The 26,716-nt window shown below is 38.8% G+C and overlaps 1 protein-coding gene across 1 annotated transcript in view; it reads right to left on the minus strand.

Moving 5' to 3' along the window:
• The window catches only part of LMBR1 (limb development membrane protein 1), a 53,820-nt gene extending 37,639 nt beyond the window's left edge, over positions 1 to 16,181 (minus strand). Inside the window, exons 1-3 of the mRNA XM_035316730.1 lie at positions 16,107 to 16,181; positions 13,630 to 13,669; positions 4,551 to 4,654 (exon numbers count right to left, since the gene is read on the minus strand). Of these exons, the coding sequence (XP_035172621.1) occupies positions 4,551 to 4,604 (54 nt within the window). The 5' untranslated portion in view covers positions 4,605 to 4,654; positions 13,630 to 13,669; positions 16,107 to 16,181. The remainder of the gene's footprint in view (positions 1 to 4,550; positions 4,655 to 13,629; positions 13,670 to 16,106) is intronic.
• Positions 16,182 to 26,716: the final 10,535 nt, after the last annotated feature.

The raw sequence follows: 26,716 nt of genomic DNA on the forward strand, positions 1-26,716 counted from the left end.
ATGAAAGCATGCAATGAAAGCTCATTGAGACAAACCGGCTTGGACTTCCTACTCATTTCTGTGTCTCTTTAAGATGGGGGTCTGATACAAATTAGCCACTGGGAAAAAAGTCATCTGGTCATAAAATACAGTACAGGGTCACTTTTATGTAAGTTTGCCAAAAGGGACATAAACCAGGACAATTTCAAACTGTGACACAGGATAGAAGTATATTAAAAAAATCTTTGTTCCTCCTCCATTGTGCTGTCATGTTGCTCAGCTTTATAGACGTTCTGAGCACCAGCTCTGGCCTCATCGCTTCCACCTGGTCTACCTAATTAATTAAGCAAGGAAGTTACCTCAAATTTTTGTACTATTTGTTTTTATTATCATGCACTTCTTTTGATGTTCCAGGAGTTAACCTCTTAATCCACAGACTGTGTGCTGTGTTCTGAACATTTTGGGATGTCTGGATAATTTGGATAATTGGTCAGGATGTTGCTGTCGCTCATGTTAAACTTTATGCCATGACTTCAAGTTCAAAGATCAGTATTAAGGTAAAATGCTTCATAAAGCCTTTTTAAAACTCTACACTCCTGATCACGCAATATCTAGTTATACCAGTTTCTCACAGTGGTAAATGGCACTATTTGTATTTTCTTACAAGGAAATTACTCCTAAACATCTTTATCTTTGTCAACTTCAAACAAATACAAATTTCAGCTGAAGTTACATCAAGAGAAAGCATATTTTAAAGGTCAAGAAAAGGTACAGCAATTACCTCCTCAGAAAGGCTTGCCTTCTTCACCCAGCAGCATACATGTAATTTTCTTTGCAGTCTTATCACCCATGGAAACATCAGCACCATAAACTACAGAGCCTCCACTATAAATACCACAGTTTTCAGAAGAATAAGGGATGAGGTTAGTTCTGACATTAAGAAACATGGCTGACACCTTTGTTTCATAGCTGCACTACAGAATTTGTAAAGGTCGGCGGCGAAGAACTGAATGAGGCCTTAAAGAAGAAATAACATGACACACAGTCTCTACAAAGGAAAACAAGAAGAATTTAGAAAGAGATCCAAATGTTTTTAAGACTGGTGCAGGAGATTGAAGTTACTTCAAGCTATCCCAACCGTCCGGTTAATAGCATTAGCTAAGGCTTAATATATTGCAACAATCTCTGACTACTTCAATAATCTTGAAAAAGCTAATTCACACGTCCATGTAAATATCCACGTGTGCACAAATTTACACACGATGGGTACAGATATATACAGATATACATACACCCATACATACTACTCCAGTTAACAGAAGCCTGCATCTGCCAGGATGGAAATAAACTATAGCAAGCACTTAAGCTCTTTAAAAGGGCATGGACAACCCCCTTAGGCCCAAAATGCCCTTTTTGAATTACCATAGTGGTTTTAATTAAAAACTAGGCAGAGCATCAGTTTGATTTCCAGTACAACATTGCATCCGTCCACGGTGAGCGCCTAATTTCCGTATTTCTCTCCTCTGTGCAATACCCAAATGCTTGGTTGTTTTAAACTGTTGCCCTGGGGAAGTCAAAGAGTCTGTAAGAGGGGCCATGTGCCATTTAGGAAGTATACTAGCAACCAAGAAAAAAAAAAAAAAAAAAAGGTAAATTGGAAGATAGTTAATCAATCCCATTCAGATTCATGAAACTTAACCAGTTAAGGGGGCAATGCTTCCAGAAAAGAACATGGAAAGAAAAGTTACACAAAACTGATAACGCTAACCTATGAGCTATCTGAAATAAAGCTTGCAACAAGTTCACTTGATAATAAGTAGATAAAAAACAACCTCTAGCACAATCTGTGATAAACTCTCAGATAAAAACTTTGGGGATTAGGCCTATATGTGATAATGACGAACATCACTGTCACGACTTAAGCTGAACAAAGAAATCCAATACAAAAATGAAAAAGATGATTCAATTTCAGAACTGAACCTCTTATTTTTCAGAACTATTAAAATACAAGAAGCAATTCTTATACGAACATCTTCAAATGTATGTCCTGACTGCAAGCCTAAATCCCAAATGACCTATTTATTCATTATAACAAAAGTAATTCAATGACAATTTTAAGATGGCCTGCATAGAAGCTTCCAGTAGAACAGTCTTTTCATCCAATTTTTACCCGAACGGGTATCTAAAAATCAACTGCTTTCCCTACTCCACATGCCCAGCTCCCAACTTAAAGTTTAGAGACTACATATCCTACACTAAACATCATTATTCAAGATCTTCACATTTACAATATGATCATTCTTCTCTTAACTGCTGCAGGTTTTTCCAAATATATGAAATATTTCTTTAAATCGAGATCACTAAAATCTGATTTTGCCAATTAACAGTAATAGCATTTGAATGACTTTTTTTTTTTATAACCCTGGCCCATTAGTCTGATGTGATGAATGACAAAATATGACTTTTTTAAAAAAAGGTACAAGTACAATCATAAACAAAATAGTTCCTTAAAGTACCAGAATTCTACACAGTAATCATCGTTTCAAAATCTTGTCTGAGGAGAAAGATAACCAATGTGCCAAAATATAACAGAAGACCTTTCTTGACATCTGCAGACAGATTATGGTTTTATCTCACCTAGCATTATAAATGATTCCAAATGTAAGCATGCAATAGCGACCTGAATTCTCTTGACACTGGCTACCAATACATCCCATTCCTATGTTTGATAGTTACAGCATAACTTTTAAAGTTTTAGGTAAAGTCCAAGTTTAGTGCAGCTGGGTTACATAATGCATTTATTGTAGACAAATCTACAAGTCAAGGGGACACACTGGCAGTACCATACACAGCACATTAAAGAAAAAATAGTCGTTTTTGGTTGGACTGCAGAAGATGAATCCCACTAAAGTCAGCTAATTTACACATTAGCTGTAACTAGACACTTAGAGACAAAAACCAAATGGAACAGCCTCCACCTGGAAACTGAAAGGTCAAAATGAGTTGCTGAAAGTGTTCTCAGCCCTATGGATACCTGAAGGAGAGGAAAGCAGACCGTTTTCCAGCCATGTATATGTTGAGTTAAATATAGTACTGTGGACAACTGTTAGCCCATCATCAGACTCCTTTGAAGTCAAACTCATTAGCGTGGTCATACTGAAGTATCTTGCGTACATCCAGTGCAGTCAGTAAAATGTAACGCTGCAGCTGCATCAGTGAGCTCAGACCAGGCTATCAAATAAGTACTTGCACACCATCGTGCTTGAGTCCCACAGGTCCCTCCTGACACAGCTATCTCATTCAGTCTATGTAATCTACCAATAGCTTCAACAGTGGAGTAAAACCCCTATTTCGTCACATTCTGCTCTCTGAAATTGAGATTTTCTTCATGCTATGCTTTCTAGGTATTCTTTTCTTCTTTGCTTTTTCCTGTTCTCTCCAGGGTCTACTTGCACACTAAAATCCCAAACTGGATGTAGTACTTCACTGGAGACTTTCCCAATTCCACCAAGAACAATGGCAAATTCATCTCCATGACGCATTCTTGTCAATACAACCAAGAATTATGTTTTCTGCCCACCATAATCATCACCTTGCTGATTTATGTTTTATATAATCCAGCAATGACTCAGTAGTCTTTTGTGTCTGCCCTCAGTGGATTTCATTCTCCTAGTTTTAGGCCACTTTCCAATATCCTTTGCTCTCTAATAACTACCATCCAAAGGGTGTGGAATTTTCTAGTATAGTATCATTAAAAACAAGAAGTGTCATCATCATTTGGACGATAAAGATTAATAAAAACATGCTACAACTGGTCCCCAATCAGCTTAAGCTATTTGATATCTACCACTTGAAATTCAGTTTGCCATGCCTCCCATTAGAGTATTTTTTGTTACATTTCTTTAGTTCACATGATATAACAGAATTATCATGTTACTCAGAAATTGCTTTCCCAAGTTCCATGCTTCACTGAAATAGTCAGCCCTTCCAACATCCACATAGCCAACTAAGTTGAAAATTTTCTTAAATGGGTAGAAAATAACAAAGTTTTCTTAACATATTGTTAATACTGACAATCAGGCAGTTGGACTAGATGATCTGTGAAAGTCCCTTCCATTCTATTCTAAAGAGAACCTTATTTGTATTATAAAATAGACCTTTATAACTCACAAATCTAAGTGTTGTTTTATTTTTTAATTTGTCCTTGGGTCATCTATTATTCAGTCACCCTTCACATTAATAAGAAGCTTGTACTTCTTTCTCTTGCTTTATTACTGTTATACGTATTGAATCTCCTTTTGTTTTAACATCCCAAAAAATCCTTTTCGTCAAAAATATTATTAAAACATTTTAAAACGCAAGTTAACCCACTTTCTTGATGCCAGTGTACATGCCATGTATTGTATACTCACTTCACCTGCTTGTTCAAGATTGTACATTTGTATATGCACATAAGCATACACATCCCAGTATAGTCCTCCCAGATCTGTAATTTGTTCCATCAGAAATGAGGACTGAAAATGGAATATGTACTGTAATCACTCCATATGTATTTAACAGTATTTTCCTACCTTTTTTAAGCCAGCGAATCCTTCCGATTCCAGGAAGAAAAAGGCAAAGGGCATCAACACAAACAAACATAAATTGGAAAAAAGAGAAGCAAGATTCCACAAACCTGCAATAAACAAGAAAGTGTACATTGTAAGTTTTTCAATTTTAAACAAGTTAATGTGACATTTTCTTTCTTTACATATAAGAAGGAAGCATACATTAGTACTACAAAGTCAGCTTTATGGATACAGTTACCTCCATGTCATTGCCAAAAAAAATACTACTTTCTCTGTATAATAAGCTACTGACACAAACTGCGTATCAACTTCAACAGCATCAACTATCTGAAATCTTGGAAGAGAGATTGCAAACTCTGGTGGACTACTCCCGTGATATCCCACTCAAGAGTATTTACATGTCGAACATTTTCAGGAGAAAAGCACTTTTATTAACAGTGAATCTCACAAAATTCAGTTCTGTGTATTCACTACCTCCCATATTTTATTCGAGAGAATCTCAGACAAATTATGGGTTTTAACATCAGTAATTCAAAAACATCATCACCTCCAAATTAAAAGATATAGTAAAGATAACAGCAGCCTTTCACAGTGAGCTGACTGGCTCAGTAGTCAATTGGAGAGCAGTAGATGATGTTTATCACAATTCCAGTATAACACTTTCATCTTCATCTCCCAGAATATCCCCATAATTAATGAAATATGGGCTCAATGAAGAGTACATTGGACTGAAAATTGGCTGAACTTCTGGGCTCGAAGGTTGTGATCAGCAGCACAAAGTCAGGCTGGAAGCCAGTCACCAGTAGCGTACCCCAGAAGTTAACAATTATCTTCATTAACAACACGGAGAGTGGGAAAGAGCACATCCTCAGCAAGTCTGCCTATTTTACAGAATGGGGAGGAGAACGGGGAGGAGCGGGGGTTTGTCATCAGACAAACCTCAGCAGGGTGGGCAACCAGGCAGAGAGCACACTGGTGACCAACTGGCCCAAACATAGCTTTGTAGAAAAGGCCTTGGAGATCCTGTTAGATAGCAAGTTGAACAGGAGCCCTTGCAACAAAGAAAGCCAACAGCATTCTCAGCTGCTTTAGAAGCAGCACTGCCAGCACTCCAAGGGAGGCCATCCTTCTTCTGCTCACTGTGTGCACATCTGGGGTGCTGCATCCCCTGTGGGCTCCTCCACACAGGAGGGACACAAGCACACTGGAATGAGCCCAGTAAAGGGCTGCAACATAAAGGACTGGAGCATCTTCTTAAGGAAGTGATGATTTTATTAATGTAAGTATCTGATGTGGAGGGGGTATAGAAGACACTCTGACTCTTCACAGGGGTATCCAGTGAAAGGAAACGAGGCAGCGAGCACAAATGAAAAACAGGAAAACCAACTTAAACACAAGAAAAAACTTTTTCACTGCTACTGTTTTCTAACACTGCAACACGTTGCCCAGACGGGTTTTATAACTTGTATTCTTTGGTGTACTCCAAATCCGACTGGAGACTGCCCTGAGCAGCTTGGAGCAGGGGGGCACAGCAGACAGTTTCCAGAGGTCCCTTCAAACTTCAACCATTCTGTGATTTTGAAGAACAGCCAACAACTAAAACTAGGACATCTGTAAGACACATGTGACATCTGCAGGAAGGGATAAGATTTGGAAAACAACCTGAAGTGATAACTGATCTCCGTTAAGGGTTAACTGTTTTATTGGGATTTTCTGAGCCAGACACCTTCTAAACAGCCCTTTTCTGATACATGTCCCTATCATCATCCTATCAAATATTTGTAGGATGCGGTGTTTTTTCTTTATAAAAGCATTAACTTACCTGCAACTTACTACTAGCAGAGCTAACAGATATAACTAGCGTTACATGTACTGCAACCTGGAAACACAACTCTTTTGTATTTGAGAAACAGGCTCAGTCCCTCACCTTCCCCAGAACACATGCATTTCCAGTCCTACAGGACCTGAAAACCCCAAAAGAACAGCCCCCACGTTAAAAAAAAAAAATCCTTCTCAGACTTGCTCTCTTTCTAAAAATTGCTCCATTTGGAAAGCATAGGGAAAGAAGGAGGCATTTACTGCATGTCTGGGGAATTCATTATTGACAAAAATTCCTGCATTTAGTTCCAAATGTGAAATGCTTATCACTTATCTTCATCTACCTCCTCCTTAAAACACTTTCATCACGTACGTTTTTCCCCCCTTATTTGAATTTCAAGGAGAAAATGGGGGGTATCTGCTAAGCAACAGACAATAAAACAACATTCCAAAAGATGCACAAAATACAATACCAAAACGCTAAAGAAAACAGACTGCCTAAAGGTGGCTAAACTTGAGTTAACAAAGAGGGGGATTTTTGCTTTAGAATTCGCTGTCAGGAAGCTCCTGTTACCGCTAAAGAAACATTAACACACAACATCAGGAAAAATGTCAGCAGCAGCCCTTATCAGAGATACACACACGCACTCAGTGCGCTTGTTATTGTATATATTACTTTTTTTTCCCTCCAGGGGTGTATATTTTATTTCAGTGGCTTTCTCTGACTCAAGACAGCGCATTCAGTTATCCAACACAAAGCTGAATACCCATTTGTCTAAATTTCAGCCACTGTATCACACGTGTATGTACAGAACAGTTCTGAGAGATGTTAATAGTATGTATGGAGTATTTTAAAGGATGAGAGGGTGGTGCACATCTGGGCTGATGTTTAAGTTGAAATCCAGAATGTACTCATTAGCAGCGGATAGGAACTACATTTACAGAATATTAAATTATTATTACATTATATAGTAATCATAATAATAATGTAATAGCCTTTAATATTGATAGGTTCCCTTTTCTTTTCCTACCCACCCACTTCACTGACTTAAGAACATAGAGGGCCTTCTTCCCCTATCATATTTTTAATCTTTATTTGATAAATCAAATTAAAATACACACCCCAAAATAATTATTTCTTACTCCACTGATTGCATCATAAAACTGTGTAAGACACTCACAGATTTTAACATACAAAAGCTTTAAGCAGTCTAGTCATTGGGTTTTTGGTTTTGTTTTGTGTATTTTTCCCCCCCCCCCCCCCCCCCCGCCCCCCCCCGGGCCCCCGGGGGGGGGTGAAGGGCTGTTCTTTCTACATGCATTTGTAGTGACCTAAGAAAATCCTCATAAAATAAGTTAATAATACAAAAATCAAAAGCCCCTCAGTCTCTGGCAAACAGATCAGAGCCTCAGCAATTTTTCTTTTCTTATTCATGGCAGTTTCATTACATTTTACCTCCACCTGGTGGCTGTATTTAACAACAGCACAAATGCACATCCAGCTGTCAGAAGTAGCTCTGGGTTTAGTTCAACACACATTAGGTAAGGTTATTTATACTGGATCTAGCTATGGGCCTTCTGCCTGCTTTCAAAAGTTAAAGGAATATACTTTCCATTTTTCTATGTGCCAAAACCAATGCAGCAAGCCACAGTATAAAAAATTAATATCACAACCAAGTATCACAGACTATATCTGCAACTGATAAATTAACACAAGCATTCCAATGAAATAATATTTTTCGATTTGATGGGAAACAAAACACTACACAAACTATACATAAAGTCTTTGCTAGACAATTATGGAGATATGAACATTTTCTGAATTTGAGTGTTTGTGATAGCTCTATCAACTCTCTGAACTTGCACACGTATCTCATGATTTACTTAGTTGGGCCATAATTTAAATGATTTACAAAGCTGTGCCATTACATGGAAATTAGTTTTTGACAAAGCAGTGCAACACTATTCTGCAAACCTAGTGAAGGCCACAAGAGGGAGCCCCTTACCACGATAAGGTTTTGGAATAGCAGGTTTTTGTCAAGTTCCTCTAACAGAAGCCTGCGGTCAGATGTAAAAACCTGCTCAAGTTTCTGACAGCTTCACAGCAGCTGCAGAAAATCTTGTTTTAGTTCAGTCATCTCTATCCTTAATGTAAGCTTTGGTCAAACTTGGAAACGCAACAATGCTGATTTTCCTACCATGCTAGCCATTGCTACTGGACTGAAAATAAGTTATACCATGCAGGCATGAAGTGATTTTTTTAATTCCTCCTCCAAAAGACTATCATTAAATCAAAAGATGACAGTCACAGGAAAATTCAGAGGCCTCTGTATGTGAAAGTTATTTTTTTCCAGCAGATTTCCAACTATCTCACCTTTTCTTAAGCACTATAGCAACCCTGACATAAAAAGAGTAATTCAGAGTTGCTTATTCCAAAACTTTCACTATGCAGTGCTGTAGTTTCTCCCAAGTCAGCTCAGGCACAAAAGTAAGGATTATTTTCCATTAAATAGGTTTTCCCCATGTTTTGGAGTGAGGAATGTGCCTGAACAGCTAAATCTCTGAAAAATTAGAACTTCCCCCCACGCCCCCAACGTAAGAGGCATACCAAATCAGTGTTACCCCACAGTATGCATGACAGGATAGATCATAAATTAATCTGACTAGGAAGAGCCTCCTGAGTCATGAAGCCTGATCTCCTGCTTAAAACCAGCTAACCTGCAGGTGCAGTCAGGCTGCTCTGAGCTTCAGACAGTTGAGAAACTTTAAAAAGTTTCCAAGGATTTAGTCTCTCTGGACAACCTTTTCCAGCATTTAACCATGCTCACTGTGAGGAATTTTTGCTTTATGTCCTGAAAACGTTGCTTCTTGCCTCACACTGCATATGTCAGAGAGGAAACTGGCTCTATTTTCTCTACATCCCCATTCAGGTCAGTGAATACTGCTGTTAGATCCTGAGTTTGCACTTCTCCTGAACTTCTGCACCCTGGGACATAGCCCACTGACTGGTTTGTTCCCTTTTATTACCTAACTCTGTCCTTATCTACAACACCCAGGGTCTGTTTTCCCCCATACTTCACAGCTTGGGGCACAGACCTGTGAAGTCTTAGAGCAGACCTTGCCAGCAAATCCTGAGGTAAAGACCATCTTGAGTACCTCAGCCTTCTTCAGGCTGACAGCAGAGGAGTGCTTTCCTGAAGCCCCTCACCAGCTGCAACTCCAGCCGTACCCCACAGTTTCTCAGTTAGGGAATCAGGCTTTCCTAATTTCACCCCAGAACATTAAGCCAGGTGCTATTTCTACGCTCCTCCTAGGCAGTTTGTGCCTACTTCCACTTTGCGTGAACTTTCTCATAGTTTTGAAGTTCAGGAGTTCCCCTTAAGCCAGGCCAGCCTCCTACCACACCACTCCTGTTCATTGTCTTGCACACTGAGGTGGACTGTTACAGGACTTTAAGAAGGGTATCCCTAAAAATAAGCATCTTTCCTGGGTTCCTCTGGCTTCAGTGCATTCTCCAATGATATCCTACACATGCAGCTCCTCAGCAGAACAGCCTGTTCTCTTACAATGTCTTCATTCTCCTATTTTTCTTCCTCTCATCTTAAACTACTCAGTCACCACAATATAGGTTGCCATAGACTAGCACTCCTATAAGCAGCTCCTCCTTGTTAATTTAGAAAACCTTTTACTGTCCAGATAACAAAAAAATACTCAACTAGTTTCAGAAAGATGATCGCCAATATGCTTTATTTCCTGGCTTTACCTACCTGCATTTAATCTGTTGTAAATTTCTTTAGTGTTAAAGAAAAACTGCACATTAGGGATCTGAAAATTCCTGAGTTAGCGGTCCATGAGCATTTAGACATGTTGTAGAAGTGCGTATTACCAAACAAAAGCAAAATTTCATGCAAAGCCCAAGTACCATCTATTCACAACAGAAAAAGAACTGTAGAGTTAACTTGGAATTTATTCATTTCAGATTAAATAAATTGTTTCTGGGATCAGATGTATTATCTCCTTTCTCCCCCCCAAAATCTACTGAAGAACATCCTGTTTTCAGTTATTTCCCCTCAGACACAAAGAAGTGTGGAAAACAACTCTCAAATATTACTACCCACTATACATGTTCACATACTCTGAAACACATTAACCAGTCTTAAAAATCATAAGAACTCACTCTGCCAGGCAAAAAGGCATCCTTCCTGCAAGTATATTTGCAGAAGTTACACTTGTCTTTAACTATTTCAAAGAAAACATTATGTATTTTTGTTGTGACTCTTTATTATACTTGAAACACATATTCTACAATTTTCCTCGCTTACAAAAAGTTAGGTTGAATTTAACTATCTAATCCCAACTGCTCATAAATAGCAAGTTTCTTGAAACAAATTTTGTATTTAAAGAACAAATTTATCGTTATAAGCAAACAGGCTTATGAATCTTGCATTTACAACATAAGGAAGGAGTTTCAAGAGTGCATTTGCAAGTTAGTTAGCTTCTGGTAGCTCTTATTCTGCACTGATACTCAAAGCAATGAATTTGGTTCAATTCCAAGTCTTCATAATTCTTTAATAAACAACAGAACAGTGAAGACAGATTTTAAGGATGCATCACCCAGCAGCAAAACCAACTAACCAATAACATATCAACAATTCATTTAGCATTTTAAAGGAAAATGGGTTTATTAGTTTAAAATAAGAACAGTTCTGTAAATGTATAATGAAGACATCAATTTTAATTACATTATGCTGAGTACTAACCATGAATTAGTGAGCCATTTAACCACTGAATATAGTAGTTTTGTGGAAAAGAAAGCAGGATCTCATTGCTGATTATTGAGAAAGGTAGAAGCAGGACTGCACCAGCTGAAACTGCTAGAGTGAAGGTGCTCAAGAACAGCCTGAAATTTAAAGAAATGTACCACTGTTACCAACAACAACATGCTCTGAACAGGGTTAAATAAAGTAGTTAGCCTACCTATTAAAACAGTGTCTGAAGGTAACCCTGGGATTTCCATAGTATTTCACTTTAAAAAAGCAAATTCAAATACCAAGTAGCTTACAGAATCCAGTAAAAATAACTGCTTTTTAGTAACTACCACAATTACACTCTTTGGAATTGTGTACATTCAATGTTATAAATTTATTGGAATTTATGCAGTATCTTTTGATAATTCATATTTTACTTTTCATTCCCCCCATACACACTTAGAAATATTTTTCCATTTCTAAATTCTTACTAGACTTTTTAAAATATATTTATATATATATATATATATTTTAACAAGGCAGAACTGCTTTTTAATATCTACAAAGTGGGTATAATTACACAAATATTTTAACACCAAACTGAAAAAAGTATTGCTTTTCTTTCACCGCGTACATATTTGAATATCTCACAGCTTAGGGTTTTTTGATAACTAAAGTCAGTACTGAGACATCATCAAAATTATGTAAAATGTTTAAGCTTATTCTCTTTAGATCATATACAATTTATACAAAATGCCATCTTGTGGCATTAAAAAGAACTATGTTCTTCAAAAAGCAATGTTAAAAATATTCTCACAGAACTAATCCAATGCTAGAACAAAATAAGAATTTTCAAAACTGTATAACAAGAAAAATAAATAGATCATTCCTATGACTGAAGCATCAATAAGATGCTTACAGAAATCTTTCTTTTTCATAAGTCTCTACAAATATATTTTTCATTCACACCATGAAGAAAGTCAGTGTGACTAACTTCCTTTCAGAAAAAGATACAATATGCTTTTGTTGCTGATTTCTGAGGTATTTTTCTTTTACTTAAGGGTGTTTAAGTCTAAGCCAAAATTGTGAAACTTAACACACTGTCTTTTAAGGTGCTACAGGAGTTTGGCTTGGTTTTCTCCCCCACCCACCTCTAAGTCCTGACAATTATGCTATGCAAAGAAACATCTACCTGTATATGTTTGACAGTTACTGCTGTTTGAAAAATAACATGCCCACTTCAGGAACAAGAAAGCTTAGGCTGAAAAGACAGGAAGCAATTTATAACACTTCCAATGAAAGGATATCATTTCTGAAGTGCTAATCTTGTCTTGACTTACACTGTGGTCTCACGAAGAACACTATTTACAACTGGTATTTGTTGCATTTTTAAGCTAAGCTAGAAAATAGATTTGGGGGTAACAGTTAACCAGACAAGTTTTACTCTTTGAATGTTGAAAAATTCAAAGCTAGGCTAAGACCACAGCTGCTATGAGAATAATTCAATCTAGAAGAGCCTTAATTTGCTGCAGTCTGAAAACCTGAAGAGAACCTCCTCTCTACATTAGAGCTGAGAGCTTCATGGCAGTAAAGTATGTATTTTTTTCTCTCTTGACCTGAAGTAGACCTTGTGGCAAGTGAGTATTTTAAATCCATAAAAAAAATATCAGACACTAGTGGGCAAAGCGTGTAAGATTTATCATCTTTGTGCATTTTACAAACTTGCCACAAATGCACAACTAAAAGTGATCAGCTCGCAATGTACTCGGCACTTTCCCAGGGTACAAGACAAATCAATAAAACATGCAATGAGCTCTCCTTCCAACAGGATGACAGTACCACCACAGAAAAGCTAAGGATGTTGCAGTAAGTCAGTAGCAAGTCCACATGGTTTAGCAAATTACAAAGCTGAGAGGGCAGCAATGGCTCACAGATGTTCTGTAAATCTTCAGGGATATTTAAATAGGAAAGATTAATATCTAGTTTTACAAAGGAACAGGAAGAGGACAGTCTCTGGCAGACCAGCAAGTCTGGCAAGTATTTTACTTCCATTCACTATTCTTTTTTAAGCCCCGTTCAGATGATCAAACGCAAATGTCTACTTTATGGTGAGCTAAGTTGCTCTCCAGGATCCACTGCCTCCCTTGACAAGATTGCCATTGACTACTGGGGTGGGACTTACCTCACGTGACACCTGTATTTAGACACCTTACTTTACGTGACAGTCTTGCACTGGATTCTACCCCTAGCGTCAGGTCCTCATATGACATTCTGACCAACTTAGTGCCTACCAGGAAAGCCACAGGTGGAAGAATCCCTAGACAAAACTGCCTTTTCTCATCATGTCTTTCATAATCCAAGTTGACACCTGGTCAAGTATCTTTTCCTCTTCCCTCTTATAGCACATTTAATTTGCCATCACATTTAAAAGGGACTGTTATCTAGTTTGAAAGCACACAAGATTCCTGTCATAACAATATATTCAGGAAAAAAAGTTCTTAAAGAGCTATACATACGATATTCTGTTAACTATGGCATCTTCATCCTCTTGCTCATCTGAAAAAAAAATTATAGAAGGTTATATTCAATAGGTAGTCTCCTTTCCTCAGGCTAAGGAGACATAGGAACACATTTAGTTAAAATTTAAGATTACTAAACCCAAAAATTTATTAGCATTGGTATTTTAAAAGTGCCTTTTACAAATGATTTTTTTTTGATTAGTCTTAAGCTCTTCTCAATCAAGTTAGCTACAAAGTTATTTTATTTCAAGAAGTTTTAACCTGCATATTTAAAATATCTTCCAAAGGGTTCTATGGCAAGCAAGTTTTCAGACTATTACTACTACAGGTGCTGCTACAAACTGTCACTCTGGATATCTGAAGCTTCACAGAGCAGACACACTACAGGAAAGTCTTCAGGTCCATATTAGCTACTACTGTAAATTCCTAAACAAGACATTTTATTTTCAGTATTAATATTGGGGGTGAGGTGTTTTTACGGGGTTTTGTTATTTAAAACAAAAAAAGAAACACAAGAAAACCACACAGACCACAAAAGCATACCCGGAACAGGAATGACCACTTGTTCACTCAGTTATTTCTCCTTTCTCAATCCTCCTCCCCTGCTCCTGACTGTTTTTTTGTTTGATTTTTGTTTCAAGTCGGGGGTAGGGGTAGACAAGATTTGTTGCTGCATATTCCAACTATTTTAAATCTTTTCAACATTTAGCTGAGATCAAATCACAAGTATATTCTTTATCTATTCTTTATACACTTTTCTATACATGTCTGGGTGTTATTCCTATATTTGAAATCATTTTAGAGTCAGCTTTCTTTAATTTTTCAGGTCTCCCAGCTTTTCCATAACGTAACTCAGAATTTATTTTCCAACCCTTATTTTTCTACCCAAGAATAAATAAACCAGGTGTTTCAAGTTTTTAAGAACTGTGCATACACTCAAAATAAACACATAGCCATTAACATAATGTACTTCCACAGAATAATTGCGTAAGAATGTGGGGTTATTGCTTCCATTTCTTTGAGTGGAATCTGATGGTGTTTTGATGGGAATCTCATGGTGTTTTCGGAGACCAAGTACAAGTCTCTTATGAATTACCTTGGCTAGAGAGCTTGTTGTGGAAACATTTTTTTTCCCTTAAAGAATTCCAGAAGTGCTAACTCTCCAAATTAATCTCATCAGGAAGATCCTAACAAGCAATGAAGTTTGCCTAACTGCTCAAAAAACTTTCAGAAAGTCATGACAGCTGCAGAGCATTTCCTCTCACTAGCTGTTGAGAAATACTGCCAAAAAAGTTAGTATTTACATCCAAGAATTTGCCAAACCAATTCTCCCTTCCCATTCTCCCATATCTCCAAATAGCAGCAGCTTTGTAGCATCCAGAATACATACTAGGATCACAAGGTAGTGTCTGTTCTATTCACTATGTTGAAAGAGGCACCTTTTTTTAATTAAAAAAATGCACTAAATTTCTTGAAGATTTTTACTTTTTACACACAAGTCCATCTGTGAAAGTAGTGCTATCCTGACACGGGTCATTAAAGCTCAATAAGCAGTTTCTATCAAAATTCAAAGTGCCACGGTCTTGATGCATGCAAATGCTTTTCTGGAATGATTGATTGAGCATCAGAGTCTCAGAGAAGCTGTCAAGAGTCAAAGATTCTACCATTTGCCTTTAGAATAGATATAGAAGAAAATGACAGGCATTCTTACAGATTAGTTTCAGACAGACAATGTTTCTAAAGTAGAAAAAAAAAAGATCATCAATTATCCCAAGGACCACGCTTTAGTTGGGAAGGTCATAAAGAACACATTAAGGAAGATCAGTAAAACAACTGTACCTAAACAAAGCAGAATTATTAGACAAAATCCACTACTTCCCTTCAGTAGAACTGGCAACCTTTTCACTTCACCAGCTAAAGCTTTGAACTTGATTTTGATGTTAAAGTACAGCCTGAAGACATTTACTCTAAAGAAGTTGACATGAAAGGAGAACAAGATTTAAAGGCAAACGAGGCAGAAGTGCCTACTTGAAATTCTCCCCTTTCTTCAGCCTCAAAACAGCTGCAATATAGGCTGACACGGAGCCACAATGGAACAGACTGTGGCCATCCATACCACCTCCCGCCAACCACACATCCTCACTCAATTACAGAGTGCCAGCTACAGCACTCACTGATCTTGAGATGTTCCAGCGTGTTTCATCCATGGTGTTATCAGAAGGCACACTGAAGGATGTAAGAAGTGCTAGAGCTGGCACAACAGAGGGGATGGAGAACTTGTGGCTTGGGAGCAAAGGGAGCAGATAGAGGGGAAGACAGCAGCACATACAACCAGATCTGCTCAGGCTGCTGCAGCCTGAGAAACATGTTTGGCCAGAGATCTGGACAGGTTCTTCTGCTTGTTTTGTGGAGGCAGAGAGGAAAAGAACCACCTACTCACTTGAATTTGAATATATTAAAAACTCTATGCTTACCTGCTTTTCTTTTGTATCTTGTGATTATGAAGTAGGAAACTATGTAGAGGACAGCAAATAGGAGAAAACAAATCTGGAAAAAAAATGTTGCATTAATTAGGTTGTGAAGAAATTCCTGGATTATAATAAAAATGAACAGAAAACACAGTATCAACAATTTAAAGTTTAATTCAGATCAATACAAATGTCCTTCATATAAATGTCAGTGCTGGTTTTATGGTTCATCCCTTATTAATAGGAAGTTAAACCAATAAGAACAGCTCAAAGTAACAGATATTAGAGCCGCTACACAGCTAACAAATTCTCTCTCTAAAATGAAGAAAAAGCCAGTGTTTTTTGTTTGTTTCCTGTTCTTCTTTTCCAAGTTTGAACATATTCAAGCTGTAAGATTTATCACTCCTTGTATCTTGTCACAAGTGATGTAAGGGTAATTGTACAATGGGCTCTTGAAGATCAATTTTGGAATAAGCTATCAACACACATAAAGAAGAAGGTAGTTAGGTTACTATTTCCATCATGTTTGAGCCCAACAAATCCTAGGCAACAATACAGACCAGAAAGATCACACACAGTGCATGTCTGAGTGTCAGCCAGTCAAACACAGCTTCCTCTATAGTCAAAGAAGCCAAGGGCACAATTCCCCTCCTCACAAGGCAGACAGCTTATTTAGGTCACAAGTACCTCGAGCCCAGGTTGCATCAAATTGTTTCTAAGATTTGGCACTCAAACTTCAACACAATAAGACAAGGCCCAAAGAGCTACAAATACAGAGGAAAAGAATCAAGTGACAATACAGTTTTAACCTTTCAAGTCTTTCGGGGTAATAACAACAACAAAAAAAATCAAGTTGCTCTTGAAGGAAATACCAGAGGGTCAACACTGCTTCCTTAACCTAGCTGACTGACGCCTATTAAAAACACGAGTCAGAAGTAAAAACAGCAAAGCACGCCACCCCAAGAGGCTGTAGCCCTTCATCTTCACTAGTCCTTGGGCAATAATAGTGAACTGCTGTACTCCAACAATGTATTTTCTTTTTATTAGCTTGCAGCAAACAGATCACCTACACACACAAGCTGAGAAACTATGTGAAGTATCCCAAATGATTAAGATCTTTTTCTATTACGATCCTTGTGTTTTGTGCACAATACTAGTAGCCACCAAGCAGGTCTCCTAACACAGCAGTTGACCAACTCAGTCAGGTAAAACTGTTTTAACAGCTTTTATTATTAAAGGGAGTTTGTCCTCCTGCCTGCATAGGTGTTTTAATTGGATCTGCAGTTCACAATATTAGCCCCCCATTGTGTTTTACTACAATCTGAGCATTGATTTCCATTGTGATCTGAAGCTGCAAAACAGTTTAACTCATGCCTGGTAAAGCAATTTCCTTAATCAGTCGTTTAAAAATTTGCTGTCTTTAAACAACTTACTGGCTCGGAAAATCAGGAGCAGAACAACTGCCCTAAGCGAAGGAAAAAAGTCAAAGCGAGGGTAATGATGATAGTCCTTAAAATTTTACATCTCAAATGTACAACCGAATTACATCTAAACAGGCAGAATGATGGGGAGAATGGGAAGAGAAAAGGATGTATCACGTAATTAGGAAATACTTTTTTGAAGAATACTAAATGAAATTACTCTCCCAGCTTATTTTTTATTATGTAGTCAGACACGTCAGAAACAAAGAACAGCAATTGCCCTGCAGACTTTCCCCAGCAGTATCACTGTGCCATAGGGCTCAAAGGGGCAACTGAGCTCGTTCTCTGAGCAGGCAACACACAGCAGTGATGTCTGAAATACAGATGCTAGAAGTCAGATGTCATAACTAGGTCTCTGTATTCAAATATTTAACCTGAATAGAGTTCACCATTCTAAATTGCTTTCTTTGAAAGGCTGCTTCAAAGAAGAAAGGTTTTTGATAGAGAAAGCGGTTTTAAAATTAAAAAGCTAGTGTATTTTTCAATCAGAAAGAACAAAAAAAATGAGAACCACCTTGGGCTTTCAGAGCTTGTCCTGCCAATAACTGATAACAGTGCCAGTGCCGAAGAAGAGTCATTCTCTGAGTTTCCAGTTTCCGTGAAAACTAGACCAAGCCTACAGATAGAGGCATCTAATTTTAGGCACCCACCTTTGAAAATTAGGTGTGACACAGACAGGGTCAGTAAAGTTATAAAAAAAAAAATCTGCAAGACCCAAATAATGCTGCTTCTGTCTAAAATACAGTTAAGCTCTCTTTTTTTGTTTTATTTAAAAGAAGAAAAGGGTGACTGCTGTCCTGTATGCATCTTCAAATAGAATAGATGTCCTCTATTCTATCTGTGATAGCAAGGTTACAGTGAAAGCATGGGTCTGTACTTAAATGGTACCACCGAGATAAGTGAGGTATTTGCAGAGCACAGCACGAGAAAGCTGTCCAGTAACATGAACTGTCAAATGCCGTATTTCTAGTTTTAGGTGACAGCTCCTTTGCAACTCAGCAATAATGTGTAACTATATATCTTGGTGTAATTATCCTTCTGTCAGAATTGAGAAGGATTGTATTGTTGCAAACATTCAATAAAAATTATGCATTTTCACTAATAAACACTTTTTTAATGAATAAAGAAAGAAGTAAATTATAATCAGTGAAAGCTTTAGGAATTTAACAAGAAAAGAGTATTCAGAAGTTAAATTTTCTATATAGTAATCGAAACAAATCACTAAGCAAACTCAAATGTGCCTTTGGTCTTGGTTTATTCTCCATGCAAGCTGTGATCCTGAAGTGTGCATATCCATGCGTCCCAAATAGCCTTCTAAAGGGATCAGCAAAAGCCAGCATCCTAACTATTTTTAGTTAAACTGGGGAAAAGGAATGTGTTGCCCATGAGAGCGGAGAATAGACTCCACTGTCCTGTCACGCTGCAATCCTGGGCTCTTACTCCTCACGCTGCTCTTTGTTTTGTGATATTTTTGTACTGCAATAAAAACACGGCCCTTGTTTGTACTTGTTCTTGTCTCAGTTCATGTTTCTTAATTATGATGACTGGGCTTGTATGCAGCACTCCAGGTACAGTCAGTCCCGTGGCTGTATGTAACAGCACTAAGCCATCCCTTCTTCACCTAAAGTACTTAAACCTGCTCACCCGAGAGTCGTATTAGTTACCGTCCAATCACCAAACCCATCCATGCTGTCCTCCCCAGTTGCTTCCAACTGAGCAGCTGAAGATACAACTGAAACCTGTTTTCAGGATTCAGGTGCATAAGCATGTCTTTCTTCCTCCTTTCAGAAACCACACCTTAATTTTACACTACTTTATATCAGGCTAATCCAGTCCTTTCTGCAGCGATCCAGCCATCCGTTGCAGTAACTGAACCTCCGAAACAGAGTGCAAACAGCAGCATATTCTACGTCATTTTCATCACAGTTGAGCAAGATGGCTGTTAATACTGATACCTTAGGGAACTGAATAGCAGATTTGTCCAAACACCTATCATCATGTACACTACAACCAGCTTCCAATTCACTTGACAGCTCTACCCCAGTTTACATAATACCTTTCTATGTGTTATCTTGATATAGCCCTTGGCATATGCAAAAGAAAGTTTAACAATAGTCAGGTGTCTTCAAAAACACAGTTCTTGGCAACTCATTTTTATCTTTAAAAAAAAGGTTTGGAATAGGATTATCCACATATAAATAAATTCTTAGTGTCCTAAACCAACTGTTTACTTTTATTTCTAATCAAAGTTATTAAAAAGCATCCAGGTAGTCACAGCGCAATAAGACACTATTCTAAAAAGCATAACTTACATAAGATTACATGGATATCCTCAGTGAAGGAAGAACCTATATCCTTTAAAAAACATCTAAAACCCTGAACTATTATGTATGATAGTGATATGTATAAGCTAATATTGGAATGTTCTGTTAAATCCTAATCGTACTGCAAGCCATGTTTTCAATCAAAAAGCATCATTTTATGCCATCATTCATCCCTGCAGTAAGATCTGACAACAGGTAAGGATGCTGAAAATGCAACAAATCTGGTGCAAGTTACATTCCTCGTAACCCCAAATCTTCCACAATTGTTTTTCCACTGGAGCACAGATTACGCTCTTCCAGACTTGAGGGGAAAGTGAAGACACTGCAGAAAGCATACACAGCTTTCCTTGATTAATCAGGATTTCTGACACTCCCTGATATAGCACTGATCAAAAAAAAAAAACCTTCAATTTTAAAGTTTATTTCCTTATACTCATTTCAACTTTAGAGAAGGGCAAAGCAATCATAAATCTGTTGCTATAGTCAGACTGCTTCTAGGAAGCTACTTCAAACCCATGTTCTTACATAATGGGAGAAGCACCCCGAGTCCTTGTTTGGCCAGCTGCATCAAAATATAAAGGAAAAAAAGGAGTGTGACAATTTATGGTTAGAAACAGTTATGCAAATCATTTCTTTTTTTATTAGTATTATTTTCAAACACCACCCAGCAGCTGAAAACAAAGCATGTGAAATCTGTGCTACATTTAGGGGCTCCCTTTTAACAGGTGACACACAAAAAGACTTTCGACATCAAGCATTTAATTTATTTAATCTCTTTGCACGGAGGAAACCCAAACTCTGGTCAGACAAGCAAAAGAAACCCATCTTCCCCTGGAGTTCATCTTCATTTGGGAAAGGATGAGCTGTGAGGTTACACATAGGACACACCAAGAGAAGCTACTTCTGGGGATGCACTGCATTCCTAAGTATCTTGTATCCAGCTCCGCCAGTCTCATACTTCTGGATCCATACCAGGCAGCTCAACTCCTGTGAGGATGGAGCTGGAGATAAACTCAGTGCATTCCACTTTGTAACCGTGCACGTCTGAGGCACTGGCACTGGAGAGCCTAACACAAACAAAGGTCTGAACTAACTCAAGTTACCTTGTACTTATCCCCCTGACAGCTACTAAAGATCAGCTGACGTTAATTTGTCCGTGTTGATGACCTTTAAAATTCTGGCACTGAAGTTTATGCCACGGATTAATAAAGCATCATCTGCTGTGCAAGTGCTCGAGGTACACATTCCCTGTAAGAAAGAACATGCTCAAAATACACGAGGGTTTCCCCCTCCTCTCCCCGATATACAGAATACAGATGCTATTCTCCACTATAATTAGTGTGTGCATATGAAGATTTGCATTTTTGTGCACAGAAAGACCAACAGCTTCCTTAGAGTCTCCATATAATGCAATGTATTCACCCCAGTTGTGCTGGAAGCATATGAAAGAAGAAAGCACACAGCTCATTTGTGCAGAAATCACCCCCTAACTGCAGATCAGTGCACCCTGGCAAAGCCCCCCCACAGCATCCTGGGTGACATTACAAGGAGCAAAGCCAACAATCGTGGGAAGTAATTACCCCTCTCTAGTCAGCATTCAGGGGATCACATCCAGTTATGAGCCTCCCATGTAGGAAAGCTGCTGGAAATTGCAGCAAGAAGCCCCCAGGATGGTCAGGGTACCGAAACGCCTGCCCCGTGCTGGCAGGCTGAGGAACCTCAGTTTGTTCCCCTAGAACGCAACAAGGCTTCCCACTAGGGGAGAGTTAACAGGCTTTGGGGTCCTGCTAGCAGCCCACAGGTACCTACAAGCTTATTAACATGACAGAGCTGGGCTTCTGATGCTGTTGCATGGCAGAAGATAAAACTGGAGGTAAGGAAAAGCTCCTCCATGGGGCAAGTGGAGCAGGGGAACAGGCTGCCCGGCGAGGTTGTGCCATCTCTGTCCCTGGAGGTTTTCAGGAGCCAGCCAGATAAAGCCCCGAGTGAGCCAGTCTCGTCCAGATAAAACCCTGAGCAAGCATCAGCTCATAGCAGACCCTGCTTCAAACAGGAGGCTGGGGCACAGTCAGCCTTCCTTTCTGTTACCCTGAACAAATCAGCACAGTGAGAAGTGTTGGCACCTCATAATTTATACCTTTCTCTACTTGAATGTGTTTCAAAGTATTTGTTTAAGCACAGACCCACTGTAAAGCTGCCAGTGATGCCCTCCTGCTATGAAAAAGCTAAATACCTTACACAGCTCCGGCTTTTAACAGTAAGGAACCACCACAGAACTATTCTGTAGCAAAACGTCACAGGCCTTGGAAAATTTCTTTGATTTCACACATTTAAGCTTGTCTCCAGAAAAGCATCTGATTGGACAACTGATCATTTCTTCCCAATTAATTAGCATTTAGAGTAAGTACAGCAAGTCTGGAGAAGCAAAACAGACAGGACAGTGTTTTAATATGAAATTAATTTACTTTGAAATTAAAAAAAAAAATCAAGAAGCTCTGAAGAACTGTGGAAGAAGTGTAGAAAATAACTTTAAAGTAGTGACTATGCCAGAATTAAAAATAAAAAAGCTACTGTTACCACATCCACCAGCATTTCTATGCGAAGGGTCTGCAAGAAAAGGCTACGGATACAACAGCATCTTCACTTCTAGCTGCTGCTTCACAGAACGCGTCCTCCTCCCTAAACAGAAAAAAGCTGAGCAAAAAGGAAAAGCAGAAGGCGCTGTGTAACACTGCTGTAAAACATATCTAAGAACACATTTATTGGTTGAAAATAGACCTGGCAGTGGTTTTGCTTGACAGATTACTACCTATAGAAAAGTAGCAGTGTTGTACTTTGAGTTTTAATCTCTGTAACAGAAAACAACTTAGCGTAGCACCACGCACACTTACTACTCTTGCTGCTACTATATTTTATTGTGCATTAAAATGCCTCACAGCAGCTGAAAAGCTTCTTCCTGCTGTTGCACTTGGCAATTGCTTGTGCTTCCACCTGAAAAGGATGGCAAGGATAAAGAGCAAGAAAGCACAGGTGGAGACAGTCTTGGTCTATTTCTAGCAACTCCATTACCCCACCAACATCCAAAAAGGAAGCACTGAGCTCTACAGCTGGTTGGGAAGGTCAACAATAAGCTACCTACAGCAAATAATACAGACTAAAGAAAACTAAAACTTTTAGCTCTGCTCTTAGTTTGACCTTGGCATTTATATTACCATCTGCTTTGACCTATTTTTCCTCAGATGAAGATAACTCTTTATTCTTGTGCTCTGTAGTTCTATTAGTTCAGTCTAATTCAGCCAGACAGCCTTAAGCACTTAGCGTGACATGCAAATTTCAAAATTAAGAGAAAGTGCCAAATGTGTTATGACCACTGAATAATTTTACCCATTAACACCCCAAACCTACAACTCTCCCTACCTTACGGTCTCCTCTGGCCATACAAGAGGCTGGCCAATTCTTCAGGAAATAATGGGGGATGGGGGTCTAGAGTTGCTCACCTGGGAAAAAGTTTCGGGATCTAACAAAGCTTGAAAAGAATCCAGAAGCATCCAGTGTGCTAGGAATACTGCTCAGCAAAGACAAAACCAGCCACTACAACACTTCGGAAGGTGCCTTCTGGGCATTACACACTTAACTTCATGCTAGCTTTGTCTGCAGCACAACCCCACTTCAAACTAAGGGAAGAACTCAGGTTAATCTATCAATTTGTTAGCTTTTACGTTCACTTTTATATATCTAGTGGGAATGTATTTATGCTGCTGGGTAAAAAGGGGAACGATATTTTGTAACACCACCACGAGTCTCACCAACAGACCCAAGCCACCTTTCTTCAAGCTACTGGTTCTGTAGCCAGTAATGCACTCGGGAAACCTTGACAAAGTGACCCCAAGTCATGTTTCTCTGACCTGGACAGCCTACACCAGCACCATTAAAATCAGATTCAAGAATATTTTTCAGCATTAGTGTAAGATTTAAAACACCCCCTAGAATTAACACCACTAGCACCAACCTAGGTCATGCAAAGTTTTCTGACCCTGAATAAAGGCATTATCCAACATTTTGCAGCCAGACTGTAATAACCAGTTACATTAAAACTTCAGAGTCAGTCCACTGAAAGTTGCTATCTGGAAAAAGTAAACTCAGTAGTCTCATTCACAGAAACTTGTAAAACAATTTGTTTGCATTATGCCAGCTTCTTTGGCCAATATTAATTTCTAGGGCAAACTGTGTCTTAGGAGATTGAGCTAGTGAATTTTCTCCTCCAAACTCAAAAATCCTCGCCTTTTTCTTCTCATACATACCATAGAATTTAAGTAGCACATCTCAGCTTTTCCCACCCCCAAAGCCATTTTTAAACTGCAATACTTGTAGATTTTTGTAATTCTCACCAATTACAGATTCTCTTCTCCAAACAAATTGGACATTTACATAAGTTATCTGTCCTAAACTCAGCAAACATTTTAGACATACTGCTTTTGTCAAATTCAGCACCAACTCATTAATCCTTCCTATCAGCTAAATACATTAAAATAGAAAGTATAATTAGATAATGGGAAAGACAGGATAATCAAGGCATAACCGGACACTTAAATCACAAGTGAAAAACAGAAGCAGCATGTTTCAATGATGGTCACAGAGCCACACACTGGAGGTAACACGGAGCAAGTGAAGGATGCTACTTCTTTCTTCTGTACGTTAAACTCAGCCATGCAAGGAATTCAGTGCCACCTATACATGTCCTGGTTGCTGGAGGGAGCAGTGTGATATGGAAACAGATGAACTGGGACAGAGTGCTGTTGAATAACGTGACAATTAATCACAATATTTTCAAAGCGCCCAAATATTTAAACCAGACAAAGCACTGGGGTCTCCTGCATCCCCACTGACTGCAGTTAGAACCAACTTTCACCTTTTTCAGATAGGCAAGAAACTAGAAGCCTCAGGGGAGGACGCAGCTAAGCAACACAACGAGACATATTCAACAGCAAGCTGATGAAACATTAGTATGAGTTCTGTCACCAGCTTCACGAGAGCTAATTGGGCCCCAAAGAGCAGCAGATCAAAGCTGCTGAAGGTACGAGGCGATTCCACTTGTCCCACAAATGACTAACAGGGAGGGTACAGCACTAACTTCTTCCAGGTCATCTCCACCTCGCTGCACGCTTGGCTTTTCCAGTGATGCATCAGCCAAGGCTGTTAATTGTTAGATGCATAAAAGCAAATGACAATCAGGATGTTCAAAGGCTCTCCTGTTCCCACAGGACAAGTTACGCAAAATCCTGCATGTTAATAGTTACCTAGAAGTCAGTGTCCCTAGATATTTGACAGAAGTATATGTTTACAAGGAGCCTTCAGAGGAGCTGTAAAGAGTAAAGAACACTACAGAAGTTAAGATTTTCTCACCAAGAGTTATCCCTGCCCTCCTAAATGAGGATAAATACCAAATCAAGCAGGGGAAGAATAAAAAGACAAGAAAGGGAAAATACTACACACCCACACACACACCAGAGAGAAAAATAATAATAATAATAATAATAAGCACTTACAGCCTTCAAATAAAAGCAGTAAACATCCATTGAATTAAATGTTTTGTTTAGATTGTTTTGTTTGGGTTTTCCCCAACCCAAATTCCCAGCTACATCACAACTCAACTCCCTTGCTTACCATAGCTTCCCTATGAACATGCTTCTTCCCTAGGAACATGCTTCTGGCTCTCCCCTCACTCCATTTCCACCACAACCCTCCGCTGCTGTGCCCACCACCCAGCCCTCCACCTCCTGGTGTTTCTCTAGAGGGTCTTGAGCTTGCAAATTCCATCACGCACAGCATCCCTACGTCACAGCAAAGACTGAGACATTCACGACAACCTGCTTTCTCCCAGTTACATCCGCCATCTCATCCGCTCCACCTATTACACCACCAGCTACCTAAACACAACCCAGTTTTGGAGCCATTTGGCTGGGGTCTTGTGACCAGTAGCTGGGTTTGTTTGCTGTCTGTTCTTTCACCACCTCTTAACCTTGCCTCAAATCCTTCCTGCACCTTGACATTACCAAGTTTATGTTTCTCAGACACAAAATTTCTTGAATTATTCTGTAATCTAAGTTTTCTTTAACAGCTGTCTGTACCATCCATGAAATGTATCTGCCTTTTGGCCAACCGCTGCTACAAAAACACACACTAGCATTCGAGAGGAATTATTTTGACCTGTAACTAGCAGCAATTTTTTACACTTGGGTCTTTCATGTTTCTTTTACGTAAATGGAAAAAGTGGAACTCTGCAAAAAGTTGCTTGTTTTGAAAATAAGCATATCTCCATCCGCTTGCCTGAGCCAAGTGTTGAGAGATGCCTATTGATTCCAGATGGAGCCACCAGCACCGCGCTTCAGTACCAGCAGCCAGGAGATGACTCACTGCTTCACCAACAAAACAGCACCCATGTTTACAAGTAAGGATATATTTTTAAGATAATACTTATAAAAAGTGTTGGCAACATTGTAGTTATGTTATTATGTGCAATCTTCTGCCTCGTACCTCATGTCACTGTAACAAGTGCTGCTTTATCCGTCATTACAGGTTTTTGTTTTTTTTGAATGTTTTGGAAGAGAGGCAATACTGAGAAACCTAAGCAAAATTATCTTGGAGATACAAGAGGCAGTTGAAGATATAAATTACTCCTGAAATTTTCAGAGCATAGATTAAAAAAAGATGTGTTATTGAATAAAAGATAAACTTGCATAAACTTTAGGATTCTTCTCCTGTACGAAGCGTAGCGTGGTTCCTGCTGGCACGCGTCCCCTGCATGGCTGTA

This window comes from Oxyura jamaicensis, chromosome 2 (assembly GCF_011077185.1).
Source record: "Oxyura jamaicensis isolate SHBP4307 breed ruddy duck chromosome 2, BPBGC_Ojam_1.0, whole genome shotgun sequence".
NCBI classification, from domain to species: Eukaryota; Metazoa; Chordata; class Aves; order Anseriformes; family Anatidae; genus Oxyura; species Oxyura jamaicensis.